Raw genomic sequence first — 14,589 nt, 5'->3', positions numbered from 1 at the left:
GTGTTTCAGCTCTTGACCTCCATTCCAAAGTGAGTGTGAAACTTCAGATGGGAATAGAGTTAAACAATTTGCCAGCACTTGATCTTGAGATTCTCACATGAACAGAGGCTGCTTAGACAATAGACTGCTGAGACCTCGTAATATTGCCTCCACTACCACGAGAAGAAAAGGGAGCCTTACTCATGGCCATTTACTACCTGATCAATGGACTGTTCTTTAGAGACCTTCTGGTACAGCTGTTAATCATCAGTAGGAATTAACAAAAAAAAAATTAGATTTCATTATCAACTAAATAATTTTGCAAAAAAAAATTGGGTCAGGAGAATGAAAGAATAAAAGTCTTATCTTTAAGCAAAATTACAAAACTATCATGTCAGGTAGAGTGGTTCTGGGAGCCTTGTAAAATCAAACTACTTGCTTTAATGTGGTCGTAGTACAACATTTGCATATACATGGTATATAAAATCTTCAATATAATATTTTTGCCTTGGTTATGTTTTATAATGCTTCTGTAAGGTGAGTTAAGACATTTAAGTAGCTGCGTGGCCAGAGTAAGCACAAACCCATAAACTATCTAATTTTTGTTTAAATCCCACGGAAATGTTTTTCCTTTGCACACCTTTAGTGATGGACCTAATAGTTAAAGCTGAGCTGAGGAGGGATTCCATCTCTCAAATGGCCAGTTAGTCTTTGGAGTTCTCTTTCATTGTGAAAACTGGAACCAGGTTCACTGAATGCCCATTGGATTTACTCAACCCTGAGTTCCGCAGAGTTTTGATCTAAAATGAGCAATGGGTAATGGGAGACAGACAGAACAATGAAGTTAAGAATCAAATCGGCTACGATATTATTCAACAGTGACTCAGTGTCTCGATGTGCTAAATTCCCTACACCTCTTACTACTTACCATCTGATAGTGTCATCCACAGGTTCTTTACCCAGAAACTGCCTGACTGACAGGCTTGGTTTCCACTTGGATGGGAAAGCAGGAGAGTATGAGCCAATCTGGAGTGAGGAAGTGCAATCCAAGGATGTGGATCAAAAATCTCATCTTGTTGGGTGAAATGGCAGGGTGGTAGTTGGTGGGTGTTTTCTGATGTTGGGAAATTGCTCAGGCCAGTACATGGAATCCACTATATAAGGGGAAAGACATTGAACCTCCACGATCCACCTGTGTGTAACTGCCAAGTTTTCAGAGGTTCGGGAAACTTGGCTTTCCATAGTTAAATTCAAAATGTTGAATAACAATGAAACCTCATGACAATATTTAAAATACCAACCCACTTTATTGGAGCAGATAGGTCCTTCCCATGAACCTCAATTAAAATGAGAAGTTGATTGATTGGTAGTGACATCAAGAGTAGGAGTATGCCATTTGGCCCCATTTAAAATGGTTTAAAAACTTGTTTACTGACAGAGATTATTGTAGTTTCTGGAACATTCCTAATTAACAATACAGCTTTATTGCTTCATGTGGTTTTTCCATAGAATGGTAGCATCATAGAAGGCCTTGCATTGTGGAAGAGCAATGTTGACAAACGATTTGAAGGAACAGAGGAATGCATGATCTGCTTCTCAGTAATCCATGGCTCTAACTATTCGCTTCCGAAGAAAGCCTGCAGAACCTGCAAAAAAAAGTTCCACTCGGCCTGCTTGGTAAGTTGTTTAAACTTGAAAAACAAATTTAAAAGTTGTCAATAATATCAGTAATCAGAATCTTTTTCAAGTTGTAGCTTCCATATTGGTATCAGGAGAATTGTGGACATCAAAAGGTCTTTATATTTTTTTTAATAATTATTCCTTTCACCAATAATGCATCATAGACAATTTTATGTTATGTATTATTCTTTAATAGGGCAAGTATATACTATGCTTTTCCTCTGTTTTAACAGTCATAGAGATGTACAGCATGGAAACTGACCCTTAGGTTCAACTGACCCATGTCAATCAGATATCCTCAATTAATGTAGTCCCATTTGCCAGCATTTGACCTATATCCATCTAAACCCTTCCTATTCATGTACCTTCCTATTCAGATGCTTTTTAAATGTTGTAATTGTACCAGTCTCCGCCGCTTTCTCTGGCAGCTTGTTCTATACATATGTGAAAATGTTGCCTCTTAGGTCCCTTTTAAATCTTTCACCTTAGAATAATTACAGAATGAATTCCAGTTCAAACACTGGAAAGTCCCGCAACTCATAAGTGAGTGTTCCTGTCACAATGTCACAAACAGTGAAATTGTAAACGGTGACCATTTTTAAATGAGTTAACAGCATGTATTGTCCACCTTAGCATTAGGAGGTAACCAGTAATGCAAGAATGAAGTCATGTGTAAACAAGCCCAGTTATGGGTGACTTATTCCCATCTTTGAAAACCATTCATAGACCAGTTGGGTTTTGAAATCAATCCTTTGTTTGCTCTCTGATATACATGAACTTCACCATTTTACGGTATGCGAATCTGACACCAACTCCTTTGAATTTTTAAAACCACATTTTTATTCAGTTTTTTTGCTCCCTTGTGAGAATTTGCAACTTTGAAGCATCAGGGTGCATAGCATAAATGGAAATGCAATGCTAATTTTGCAACTTTTATTTTACAAAAGCTTTTTATTTCTTCTTTTGTGAGGTGTGGTGGTGAACTACTAAATACTATTGGACCAGTAGTCTAAAGACCCAGGCTAAAATCATTAAGTCATTGGCTCAAATCGTACACAACTGGATGTTAACAATAGTCTTGAAGCTATTGCTTTTCAGAAACACACATGTGGTTCACTTTCTTGGTGGGCTAATGAACTTGTAAGCTTTAAGTTCACACATTGATTTATTGTTGCATTAAAGGTATTCAAATAGCATTTGTTGTTTTGTCAGTGCAACAACTATCAATTTATTTTAACTAACATAAAATTTAAAGGGAAATTTTAATCAAAAACACAAAAACCTTTGCAGCACTTACCTCCTTATCCACATCATATATTTGTCCTTAATTTTTAAACTTTAAATGTACTATTTTCCTTTTAGTTCACCTTCATTAAAATAGAAGTCTTCCATTGTTCATGCTTCTTCTTTCTGTTTGCTCTACCACCTGTTTTGGAGGTGAGAGTGATTCTCAATAAACACCTAATATGTTCTGTTACATGCATATTTGAAAGGCTGCTATATCAAAATTGAACCAATCCACCATTAATAAAAATAGGTTGATCCTTTGACATTTTTGTATAGAATGTTCTGATGTCACATGACTTTAGCTAGCACTTTGATCCTGGTTGTTGTTGCTTGAGAAGATGAATAAAGGTTTCACGTTTAATAAATAAAAGTAGGTTTCCTTAAGAAGTTGGTCACAATCAAGTGTGAGGCAAATGTAACATTCATTAATTCAATCCGATTGTTTTACCTTACATATATTAAAATTCAAATGTTTTAAATTATTGTGTCACCATACACCTGTGCTGCTGCATAATTTCAGCTGTTTGCTTGAATAATGACAAAGAAATTAACTTTTTCTCCAATAATGAAATGTTGCAAAAATGTAAATATTTGGCTTTAAAGAACTGCACTTATTCTTCACTATCATGAACATTACTAATGGATTGTTAAAATTTTCTAACCCCCTTGGAATTTATTTGTCTTTCTGGCCATTCATTCAACTTTTTTAGTAGTCTTCAGTTTTATTTTCTAATTTTTCTCATTTCTTCAGATCGTTCTGAAATGTTTCACTGTTGTCAAATTGTTTTGTCTGAAAAAATCCACAACTTGTTAAAATCACTAAGTAATATTTAATAAAAAAAGTAGATTGTTACTATTCAGTGTTATGCTAAAAGCAGTAATTTTCTTTGGACTGCGATACTACTGCATATGAATGGTAAGATTGCACTAATTTCTACTGTGAGGTTGAGATTTTCAAACATGGACAAGTATCAGTGAAGTGTAAATAAATAATGGAAACAAGATAAAAATTTGGCAGTATATCTTTCATTCTTTCTTCTGACATCATATATACAAATCATCTGGACTAGGAAACCTTTAATATCTATCAACGTTATCTGGCACTGAAGAGACAATGTGTGCACAGTGCAGCAAAACTGATTAATGCAATCTTTGAAAATATTCTGGGATTCAAATGAATGGACAATCATATAGCTGAAACTTCCTGTATTTCTCTTTGTGATATTTATCTATAATTGAAAATTAAAGTTAAAATGAGGAAGAATTTGATTGTGCTTATGTTTAGAAAAAAAACGTGCTTTTAAGCTCTGAAAGTGCCACAGACTTGCTGAACCAATGTTTGCAATGTTTTTATATTTTTCTTCATTAGTATTAAATAATCTATTTACTAACTTTTAAATTTTTTGTTTACAGTACAGGTGGTTTACTTCAAGCAACAAATCATCATGCCCACTATGTCGAGAGACGTTCTTTTGAGACAGTTTGGCTGTTCTTCTGATAAAGCGCCATGCGCCAATCAAGGGCATTTTGAGGGTCAACAAGTGGCAATAATTGAATATCACAGCAGAATTTCACAGTATATTTGTACACTTAGCCTCTAATCCAAACTATAATCTTGGTGTATTTATGTGAATTAACACCTGACTAAAAAGCATCAGTAATTTTCCAAAATTAAATTTATCAATTAAATGAATGGTAATATATAAAAAAGATTATTTACCAATTTATTTTAAGATAAGTCTCCATGCTCCAATTGTCTTTCTGGTTAATGGCAATTTGCCTATTTTTCTTAATTGGTGCTATTGTGGATCAGCTACTGGGGAATAAATGCACAAAAGTGTTGTCAGAATGAATTTTTTTTTATTCCCTCATGTTGTAGGATAATGTATTTTTTTCACTCATCAGTAGGTTAACCAAGCATTCACATCATTCTTACCATCCAGTAAAACAAGGTGGTTTTAATATCATTGCCGTCAACTTCCTTCTAATTCAAATATTGTGATATGAATCTTTATTGTTAGTAATATTCCGAAAAATGAAGTGTATTCTGTAGTGTAAATGAGTAATGCCTGCAGCAATTAGTTTTGTTCTACCTATAGTTTTCAGTCTTAATTAAGCCTCATACAATAATTATCCAGATTAGCATTCATATTAATATTATGAAGGTCATCAATTTCAACACTTTGTTGTAGCTGAACAAACTTTCCAGCAATTCTTCCTCCAAACCAAGCAGTGTTGATGCAAATTTCAATTCTAATTTCAATCTGCAAATCCACAATAACCTGTTTGGATGCAGGGCTACCACTTTAGAAGCGCTGTACGATCCCCTACTTCACAAAGCTATATGTAAAACTTAGCTAGTTTTGAGAAGATTTGTAGCATAGGTTGAGGTTTTGGATGTAGGTTTGCTTGCTGAGTTTGAAGGTTCATTTCCAGATGTTTCGTCACCCTACTAGGTAAGATCTTTAGTGGGCCTCAGGCGAAGCACGGCTGAAAATTCCTGCTTTCTATTTATACGTTTGGGTTTCTTTCGGTTGGTGATGTTATTTCCTGTGGTGAAGTCACTTCCTGTTCCTTTCCTCAGGGGGTGGTAGATGGGGTCTAACTCGATGTGTTTGTTGATAGAGTTCTGGTTGGAATGCTGTGCTTCGAGGAATTCTCATGCGTGTCTTTATTTGGCTTGTCCTAGGATGGATGTGTTGTCCCAGTTGAAGTGGTGTCCTTCCTCATCCGTATGTAAGGATACTAGTGAGAGAGAGTCATGTCTTTTTGTGGCTAGTTGGTGTTCATGTATCCTGGTGGCTATTTTTGTGCCTGTTTGTACAATGTAGTGTTTGTGACAGTCCTTGCACGGTATTTTGTAAGTGACATTAGTTTTGGTTGTTGTCTGTATAGGGTTTTTCAAGTTCATTAGCTGCTGTTTTAGTGTGTTGGTGGGTTACTATGATGCCAAGGGGTCTGAGTAGTCTGGCAGTCATTTTTGAGATGTCTTTGATGTAGGGGAGAGTGGCTAGGGTTTCTGGACGTGTTTTGTCCGCTTGTTTGGGTTTATCGCTGAGAAATTGGCGGACTGTGTTCATTGGGTACCCATTCTTTTTGAATACATAGTATAGGTGATTTTCCTCTGCTCTGGCAGTTTGTTGTTGCTTTCCTCCTCTTTAGTGAATTTTATGCCAGTAAGGATATTATTGATGGTCTTGTAGGTTTTCTCTAATTTGTTCTGTTTAGTGATGACAATAAATAAACAATATGGAATCACCGATATTAGGATTCTTAGCAGAGGCAGTAATGCGAAGGCTTGATCAAACAACTCTGCCAACCATCCAACCAAAACTTTGGGTCCGCTACGTGGATGACACCTTTGTCATCACTAAACAAAACAAATAGAAAGCAGGAATTTTCAGCAGTGCTTCATCTGAGGCCCACTGAAGATGTTATCTAGTAGGGTTACGAAATGTCTGGAAATGAACCTTTCAGCTCAGCGAGCAAACCGACATCCAAAAGTAAAATGTAGGCCTATGTGGTGAGACTACACAAGCTTAACAGCAGTCATCTACGTCCTTTGCTGTTTCAATTTAGGTACTAATTAGCATTCCAACTAGCAAAAGAGAAAATGTTCAGGTGCACATTTTAAGCTACCATACATAAAAATCTCATGGAAATATTTTATAATTCTAATTCTTTTAGGATAATGTTACACAATAGAATCTTACTATCATTACTTAACATTCAATGACATTATCCTAACTGAATCCCCACTATCAATATGCTGGGGGATTCCATTGACCAGAAACTCAAACTGGGCTAGCCATATAACTACAGTGGCTACAACAGCAGGGCAGAAACTGGGTATCCTGCAGTGAGCAACTCACCTCTTTACCCCCTATAGCCAGTCCACCATCTGCGAGGCACATCATTAGTGTGATAGAATTCTCCCACTTGCCTGGATGAGTGCAACTTCAAGAATGCTCAAAAAGCTTGACGCCATCCAGGACAAAGTTAACATGTTTGATAGGCACCATGTTCACAAGAATCCACTCCCTCCAGCACCAATCTCAGTAGCAGCTGTATATATCGCCTAAAAGATACACTGTAGAAATTCACCAAGGCTCCTTAGACTGCACCTTCCACACCCAAGACCTCTTCCATTTAGAAGGGCAAGGGCAGCAGACATAAGGAACATCACCACCTGCAAGCTCCTCTCCAAGCCACTCACCATCCTGACTCGGAAATGAATATGTTGTTCCTTCACTATTGCTGAGTCAAAATCCTGGAATTCCCTCTTTAAATGCATTATGGGTCAATCTACAGCAAATGGACTGCAGCAGTTCAGGTAGCAGCTTGCCACCACCTTATGAAGGGCAACTAAGAATGGACAATAAATAGTGGCCCAGCCAATGATGCCCACATCTCATGATTGAATTTTTAAAAATTATCAGATTTTAGAATCGGAAACTGAATTATTTTACACTTTTCAGTCTCTCAGATATTCCAAAATATTTCTCATGTAAAGAACTACTTATGAAGTGAAATGATTTGTTATGAAAAGCAATTGAACAGTTACCTTGTCTCATTGGTGACAGTTGAGGAAGGGGTACTGACCAAAACACTTTGAAAACCCAACTGCTCTTTTGAATATTGCATCCACAGATCATTTTAACATGGGCTTTAAAGAACACAACTTCCAACAATGTGGCATCACTTGGTGTTACTTTGAATTATGTGCTCAAGTTTTGGCCTGTGTTTGGAATATACAACTTTCTCATATATATAGCAAGAGAATACCAACTGAACCAGGTTGATGCAAGGAAAAAAGTTACAATTAAACATGGTTTATACAAGTTTTATGCATTTTATTTTATTTAAAATGTTATCTTTGAATTCTTATTCAAGCTAGCAGATGTATGTGGATGAGGAGTCCAGCTGTTGTGGAATAGAAATAGAAGGATCAAGAGCTACAGCTTAAAACCCTATGAATATGTTGAGTGTAAACTTATATAAAATTGTTCATGAAGCTATCGAATACACAGCCAACTGATTTCTTAGTATATTATAAACTGTATCATCAACAAACCTGCATCATACCATCAAGAAGAAGAGATTTAAACATACATTTTACACTTTTAACACACATTAATCTGCATTGGAAGCTTTTGTGATGTAAAATATTTGCAATGTGCTTGAATTGATTTTAGCAGCATTGTTGAAAATATTAATGAGTAAATATGAAATTATTAATTGAAGGTATATATGAGAATGTGATAAAGCTAATTCAAATGATTCAGGATTTATAAAAGCTACTGGTGCAATCTTATAATACTTGATTCTTATTGAGAAATATACGTAGCTCTGTAGTATAACCCAAGTATTTAGCTGCAAGGACTGTTGCATTATCTGGTAGTTAATAAACCTGAAATCCCTTATTGATAGATCAAATAAAGTATTCAGAAATCAATCATAATTGTTACCTGGAATTAAGGAGCTGTAGCCAAATCTATGATAGTAAATGACCTGTTAACATAGAGAAATTTGATTTCACATGATTTCAACATCATATATCATAGGTATGTATCAATCAACCTGCCATAACTGAATTTCTCTGCCAGTAAATACGATATTTGCATTTGGAATTGGCCTTTGTTTTGTGCCTCAAAAAAAAACATGCTTTACTCATCTAATAAATTTGTGCAAGGAGTCAATATGGGTTGTTTTGCCAAAAAGGTGCATGCAAGTGAATGTGTAACCCCACACAGCAGTTTATGCATGGTGAATGATAAACAGAACTGAGTCCTCGTGCAAAATGGATGAAATACAAAGCTGGTTTCTTATCACAGAACTGTGCTACAGTGAGAGAGGTCATGTGGTGTTACTGAAAAAGTGGTGTGAGAATGGAAGAAAAAAATCCATACTGAAGAAAATGCCCAAGAACAAATGCACTATGTGAACGTGGACCAACTGTTGGCCTACTGTTGAGAAATGTGTATTAGAATGGGTCCTTGAAAATCCTTAAAATGATTGCATTATCCCAGAAGTACAATGTACCTATATGCACTTAAGTGGACCAAAATAAACAAAAAGACCAGTAAAGATTTCAGAGTAATGTTGAGTTGGTATGATTGCTTTATGTTGTGAAAATGTTTAGTATTGCAGCACAAGATCACGATCACTTGGGCAACTAAAAGACCTGGAAAGGCGGGACAAAATACCGGACAATATCCTGTTGATGTTTGTTCAGTAGGGCAGAGGTGCTGCTGTCAAATGGGGTGCTTCTATCAAACAAGATTTTTTTTGAGGATGTAACTCTGAAATGGATGAGGGAGATCCAGTAGATGTAGTGTACCTGGACTTTAAGAAAGCTTTTGATAAAGTCCCACATAGGAGGTTAGTGAGAAAAATTAGGGCGCATGGTATTGGGGGCAAAGTAGTAACTTGGATTGAAAGTAGGTTGGCTGACAGGAAACAAAGAGTAGTGATAAACGGCTCCATTTCGGAATGGCAGGCAGTGACTAGTGGGGTACCGCAGGGATCAGTGCTGGGACTGCAGCTTTTTACAATATATATATTAGATTAGATTACTTAGTGTGGAAACAGGCCCTTCGGCCCAACAAGTCCACACCGACCCGCCGAAGCGTATACCACCCAGACCCATACTCCTACATTTACCCCTTCACCTAACACTACGGACAATTTAGCATGGTCAATTCACCTAACCTGCACATTTTTGGATTGTGGGAGGAAACCAGAGCACCCGGCGGAAACCCACACAGACACGGGGAGAATGTGCAAACTCCACACAGAGTCGCCTGAGGCGGGAAATGAACCCGGGTCTCTGGCACTGTAAGGCAGCAATGCTAACCACTGTGCCACCGTGCCGCCCATAAATTAATGATATAGAAGATGGCATTAGTAATAACATTAGCAAATTTGCTGATGATACTAAGTTGGGTGGCAGGGTGAAATGTGAGGAAGATGTTAGGAGATTACAGGATGACCTGGACAGGTTAGGTGAGTGGTCAGATGCATGGTAGATGCAGTTTAATGTGGATAGATGTATGGTTATCCACTTTGGTGGCAAGAACAGGAAGGCAGATTACTACCTAAATGGAATCAATTTAGGTAAAGGGGCAGTACAAAGAGATCTGGGTGTTCTTGTACACCAGTCAATGAAGGTAGTGAAGAAGGCTAATAGCATGCTGGCCTTCATAATAAGAGGGATTGAGTAGAGAAGCAAAGAGGTTCTTCTGCAGCTGTACAGGGCCCTGGTGAAACCACACCTGGAGTATTGTGTGCAGTTCTGGTCTCCAAGTTTGAGGAAAGACATTCTGGGTATTGAGGGAGTGCAACGTAGGTTCATGAGGTCAATTCCTGGAATGGCGGGACTACCTTATGCTGAAAGACTGGAGTGACTGGGCTTGTATACCCTTGAGTTTAGAAGACAGAGGGGATCTGTTTGAGACATATAAGATTATTAAAGGATTGGACACTGGAGGCAGGAAATATGTTTCCACTGATGGGTGAGTGCCGAACCAGAGGACACAGCTTAAAAATATGCGGTGTACCATTTAGGACAGAGATGAGAAAATTCTTCACCCAGAGAGTGGTGGGAATGCTCTGCCCCAGGGCAGTGGAGGCCCAGTCTCTGGATTCATTTAAGAAAGAGTTGGATAGAGCTCTCAAGGATAGTGGAATCAAGGGTTATGGAGATAAGGCAGGAACAGGATATTGATTAAGGATGATCATATTGAATGGTGGTGCAGGCTCGAAGGGCAGAATGGCCTAAGATATTAACCGTATTTTTGAGGATTTCCGGATGAAGGGCTTATGCCCAAAATGTTGATTCTCCTGCTTCTCAGATGCTGCCTGACCAGTTGTGCTTTTCCAGCACCACACTCTCGACTCTGGAAATCAAAGTTACCAATTTCCAGTATTTTTTTTGTCAGAGAGCAACAGAAACTGGGGTGTTATTGTCACATTATTAAGATATGCCCAGTAATCAAGCAATGGAATAAAAAGATGCAAAAACAGTTCAAGAGAAAATAACAGCATGCAAAACCGGATGTGGGGCAGTTCTGGCCAGTGGAATGAAATTACAATCAAAAGTAAGTTTCAAATGTAAATCATACTAAAAATCAAGTTCTCTTCAGGAGATTTTGTACATTTCCATGATGATTGGTTGGAGAGAGGTGAAGTAGTAATAATTTGGTTATTGATATTCCTCACGCTGGTAGTTGCCAAATTGTGATGACAATACAATTAAAACAAGTAATCTTTGTATCATTGTGATAGGTAATATTTAAAATAAAATATTGACAGATTGTATATGATTATTTTCAGTAAATAATATTTGCAATATGTTGCATAATTTACAGAATACAAATGAAAAATCTGCATTTTGTATTAATGGTCATACATTGTAAAATTCAGTTCATTCAATTTCAGTCATTTGTATAATATGTGAATTTTATAAAGCAAGGAGCTGTCTTGTCATCTATTTGATATATGTCTTGTTTGCGAAAGTGTATTTTATCCCTAATTTTTTTGCTCATTTACTTTGTGTGGTTGTAGCAAGAAATGGTAGCAGTGGAGGTGGGATTTTAAGAGTTTTCTGAAGAAGTCTACGAAGACCTTTTTATTGCCTTTCAATGGGGATACACTATCTGTTTATGTTCAAGTTGATTTGGTTTGTTACTCAAGATAATTTTTGGTGCTAGGTTCCGAATGCCTTTGAGCTTATCTACATGCTCCTTGGTAAGTTCTGTGTTCCAAACAGGTGCTGTTCATTCAACAATATTAATAATACTGCAATTAAACACATCAGTTTGAGTATTGCAATACTTGAGATGATGTACTGTGTGAACTCTTGTCTTTGCTCTTTTTTGGAAAATGTCAGTGGGCGAAGCAAAGAACACAATTAATTGTGTGTGGGATGCAGCATTCATGTAACAGATGAATAAACTAACACCTGTGAACAAATAAAATCCAAGTTGCATTTAAAGCACATGGACAAATGAGTGTAGTTTAACCTTGAGTGAGTGCCTCAACAAGCCATTCCAGCGTCATGTTTGTACTGAATGGAATAGGTAGATAGTTGGCTGAGGGAGTAAAATCATTAAAAATGGAAATTTGCTTGCTGCTGCCCACCACCCACCCCCGACTCCCTTATGTTTTGGCACCAAATCATGGCATGCTATTAATGCATAAATGTCATCAGTTCTTTCAGAAAATGTGGAACATCCAATTCAGTGGAGGGAGCGAAAGATTGTGGAAGGTTGAAAATAAAAGTGCCAGATTTAATCCTGAATGAAATCCTTAGGATAATATCACAGCCAAAATGACTCAATGAATTTGATGAACTTTCTGTTCTGGATGTTGGAGACAATGAATTTTTTACTTTTATTTTTAAATGCGTTAAAGGTATTCTTGCGGAATTAATTTAATGAAATGTGTCACACTGATTTTATCCGTTTTCCCAATTTTTTTTCGAAAATTACAAATGAATAGTTGTTCGTGCAGAATTTCCCTGACCAATGCTCCAGGTGACATAGTTTATGCATGAAATGTTGACTCTCCTGCTCCTTGGATGCTGCCTGACCTGCTGTGCTTTTCTAGCACCACACTTTTTGACATAGTTACAATCGAACTCGAGAAGAAAAAAATGAGAGCAGCCATCAATAAGCCCCAGGACGAATATGCTTTCCTCACTTCTCTATGTCCCCTCTGTTACGCCCTTACTGCTTTACTCTCTCACTCACCTCCCTCTCATCCACCCTCACAATCACACACTCCCCTTCTCACTGTCTCCCCTCACTCACCCTTTCACTCCCTCTTCTGTCACCCTCTCCCCTTCTCACTCACCTCCTGCCCACTCTCTCCCCTTCTGATTCTCTCCCTCCCTCAAACCCTCCCGCTCACATACTCTCCCCCCCACACCTTTTCTCACTCTCCCTCTCTCACTCACCCTCTTCCCCCTTACACTCCCCTCTCGCCCTTTTGCCCCTCACTCACTCTCTTCCCCATCCCCTCTCACTCACCCTTTCCCTCCCATTCACCATCTCCCCCTCAATCTCCATCTCTTACCCTCTTCCCCTCACTCTCTACACCTCACTCACATTCTTGCCCCCACACCCTCTCACTTACCTTCTCTCCCTCTCAATATCCCTCTCCTCCCTCGCTCACTCACTCCTCTCTCAATCTCACTTTCCTCTCTCTTTCTCTCTCTTCCCCCCTCTGACTCCCACTCACTTGCTCCCTCTCACTCTCTCCCTCCCCACCTCACTCCCTTCCCTCTCTCCTTCCCCATCCCACCCTCACTCTCCCCCTTCCTCTCCCTCACTCACCCTCCCTTTCTCTTCCCTCCTATTTCTGTTTATCTCTCAAATAAAACACAGAACCGTAGATGTTGGAAATCTGATACAAGAACAGAAATTGCGAAAGAAGCTCCGCTGTCTGGCAGTATCTGTGAGAGGAATCAGGGTTATCCTTTCGGGTGATTTCTGTTATTGTTCTATTTCTCCTTCTCTGTCCTTTTACCTTCACGCTTTTCTCCTGTTGCCTGGTAACGGCGACGCTCTCACTGGTTTCCGGGCCCCGGGAGGGAGACTCGGTTCAGGATCACTCCGGGATCAGGATCACTCTGGGATCGGATTCAGGATCATTCCGAGATCAGGATCACTCCGGGATCAGGTTCAGGATCAGGATCACTCCGGGATCAGGTTCAGGATCACTCCGGGATCAGGTTCAGGATCACTCCGGGTTCAGGATCAGGATCACTCCCGGATCAGGATCACTCTGGGATCGGATTCAGGATCACTCCGGGATCAGGTTCAGGATCACTCCGGGTTCAGGATCAGGATTACTCCGGGTTCAGGTTCAGGATCACTCCCGGATCAGGATCACTCTGGGATCGGATTCAGGATCACTCCGGGATCAGGATCACTCCGGGTTCAGGATCAGGATCACTCTGGGATCGGGTTCAGGATCACTCTGGGATCAGGTTTAGGATCAGTTCCGGATCAGGATCACGCTGGGATCGGATTCAGAATCACTCCGGGTTCAGGATCTGTCGCCACCGTTAGCAGTCTCCCGGAGTCGAGAACAATTTTGTTTGAAACGTGTAGTCGGTTTGTTTCACCTCCCAGGTGGTGTCGTCCTTTTTAATTTTATTTAATTGTGTAGAATTAGTAATTGCGAAGGAAGAAGGAGACAAACCCTGGGAGGAAAGGGAGGGGGTCCATTCACTGGCAAAGCCCTGTCCAGCTGGTGAGGACTTGTGTCTCAGTGATGGAGCTACATTAAGGTTAGTCTGAAATGTCAATGTTTGGGGAAATAAAGCGGGATCGTAGTAATTGTGAAACAGCAAACAACATGACCACTTAGTAACACTTTTCAGGTTCGAGGGTGGTACAAACTTTACACCTTCACAATTTATTTTCACTATTCCTCTTTTAGGGCACTTAAAGATTGGTGCAGAATATGAAGACATGGTTTACCTTTCACTAGCATCACACAGAATTAAGGGCAGCCTAATGTCATCTTCCTTTTATAATGGTGTAGAGCTGCCGGTGTTGGACTGGGGTAGACAAAGTTAAAAATCACAGAACACCGGGCACGCAGCCCACAAGTCAGAACAGATAACTCCACATC

General features: G+C 39.0%; 2 protein-coding genes across 2 annotated transcripts in view; both read left to right on the top strand.

Annotated features, from left to right (window-relative positions):
- Positions 1–4,656, top strand: part of ltn1 (listerin E3 ubiquitin protein ligase 1) — a 134,832-nt gene extending 130,176 nt beyond the window's left edge. The window contains exons 29-30 of the mRNA XM_072584941.1: positions 1,489–1,656; positions 4,360–4,656. Of these exons, the coding sequence (XP_072441042.1) occupies positions 1,489–1,656; positions 4,360–4,422 (231 nt within the window). The 3' untranslated portion in view covers positions 4,423–4,656. The remainder of the gene's footprint in view (positions 1–1,488; positions 1,657–4,359) is intronic.
- An 8,922-nt stretch (positions 4,657–13,578) lies between these two features.
- c15hxorf58 (chromosome 15 CXorf58 homolog) overlaps positions 13,579–14,589 on the top strand; it is a 37,755-nt gene continuing 36,744 nt past the window's right edge. Inside the window, exon 1 of the mRNA XM_072584347.1 lies at positions 13,579–14,242. The gene's annotated coding sequence lies outside the window, so the exon portion shown is untranslated. The remainder of the gene's footprint in view (positions 14,243–14,589) is intronic.

The sequence above is a fragment of the Chiloscyllium punctatum genome, chromosome 15 (genome assembly GCF_047496795.1).
Source record: "Chiloscyllium punctatum isolate Juve2018m chromosome 15, sChiPun1.3, whole genome shotgun sequence".
NCBI lineage: Eukaryota > Metazoa > Chordata > Chondrichthyes > Orectolobiformes > Hemiscylliidae > Chiloscyllium > Chiloscyllium punctatum.
The sequence above is the reverse complement of the archived record's forward strand: the minus strand, read 5'-3'. Positions and strand labels throughout refer to the sequence as shown.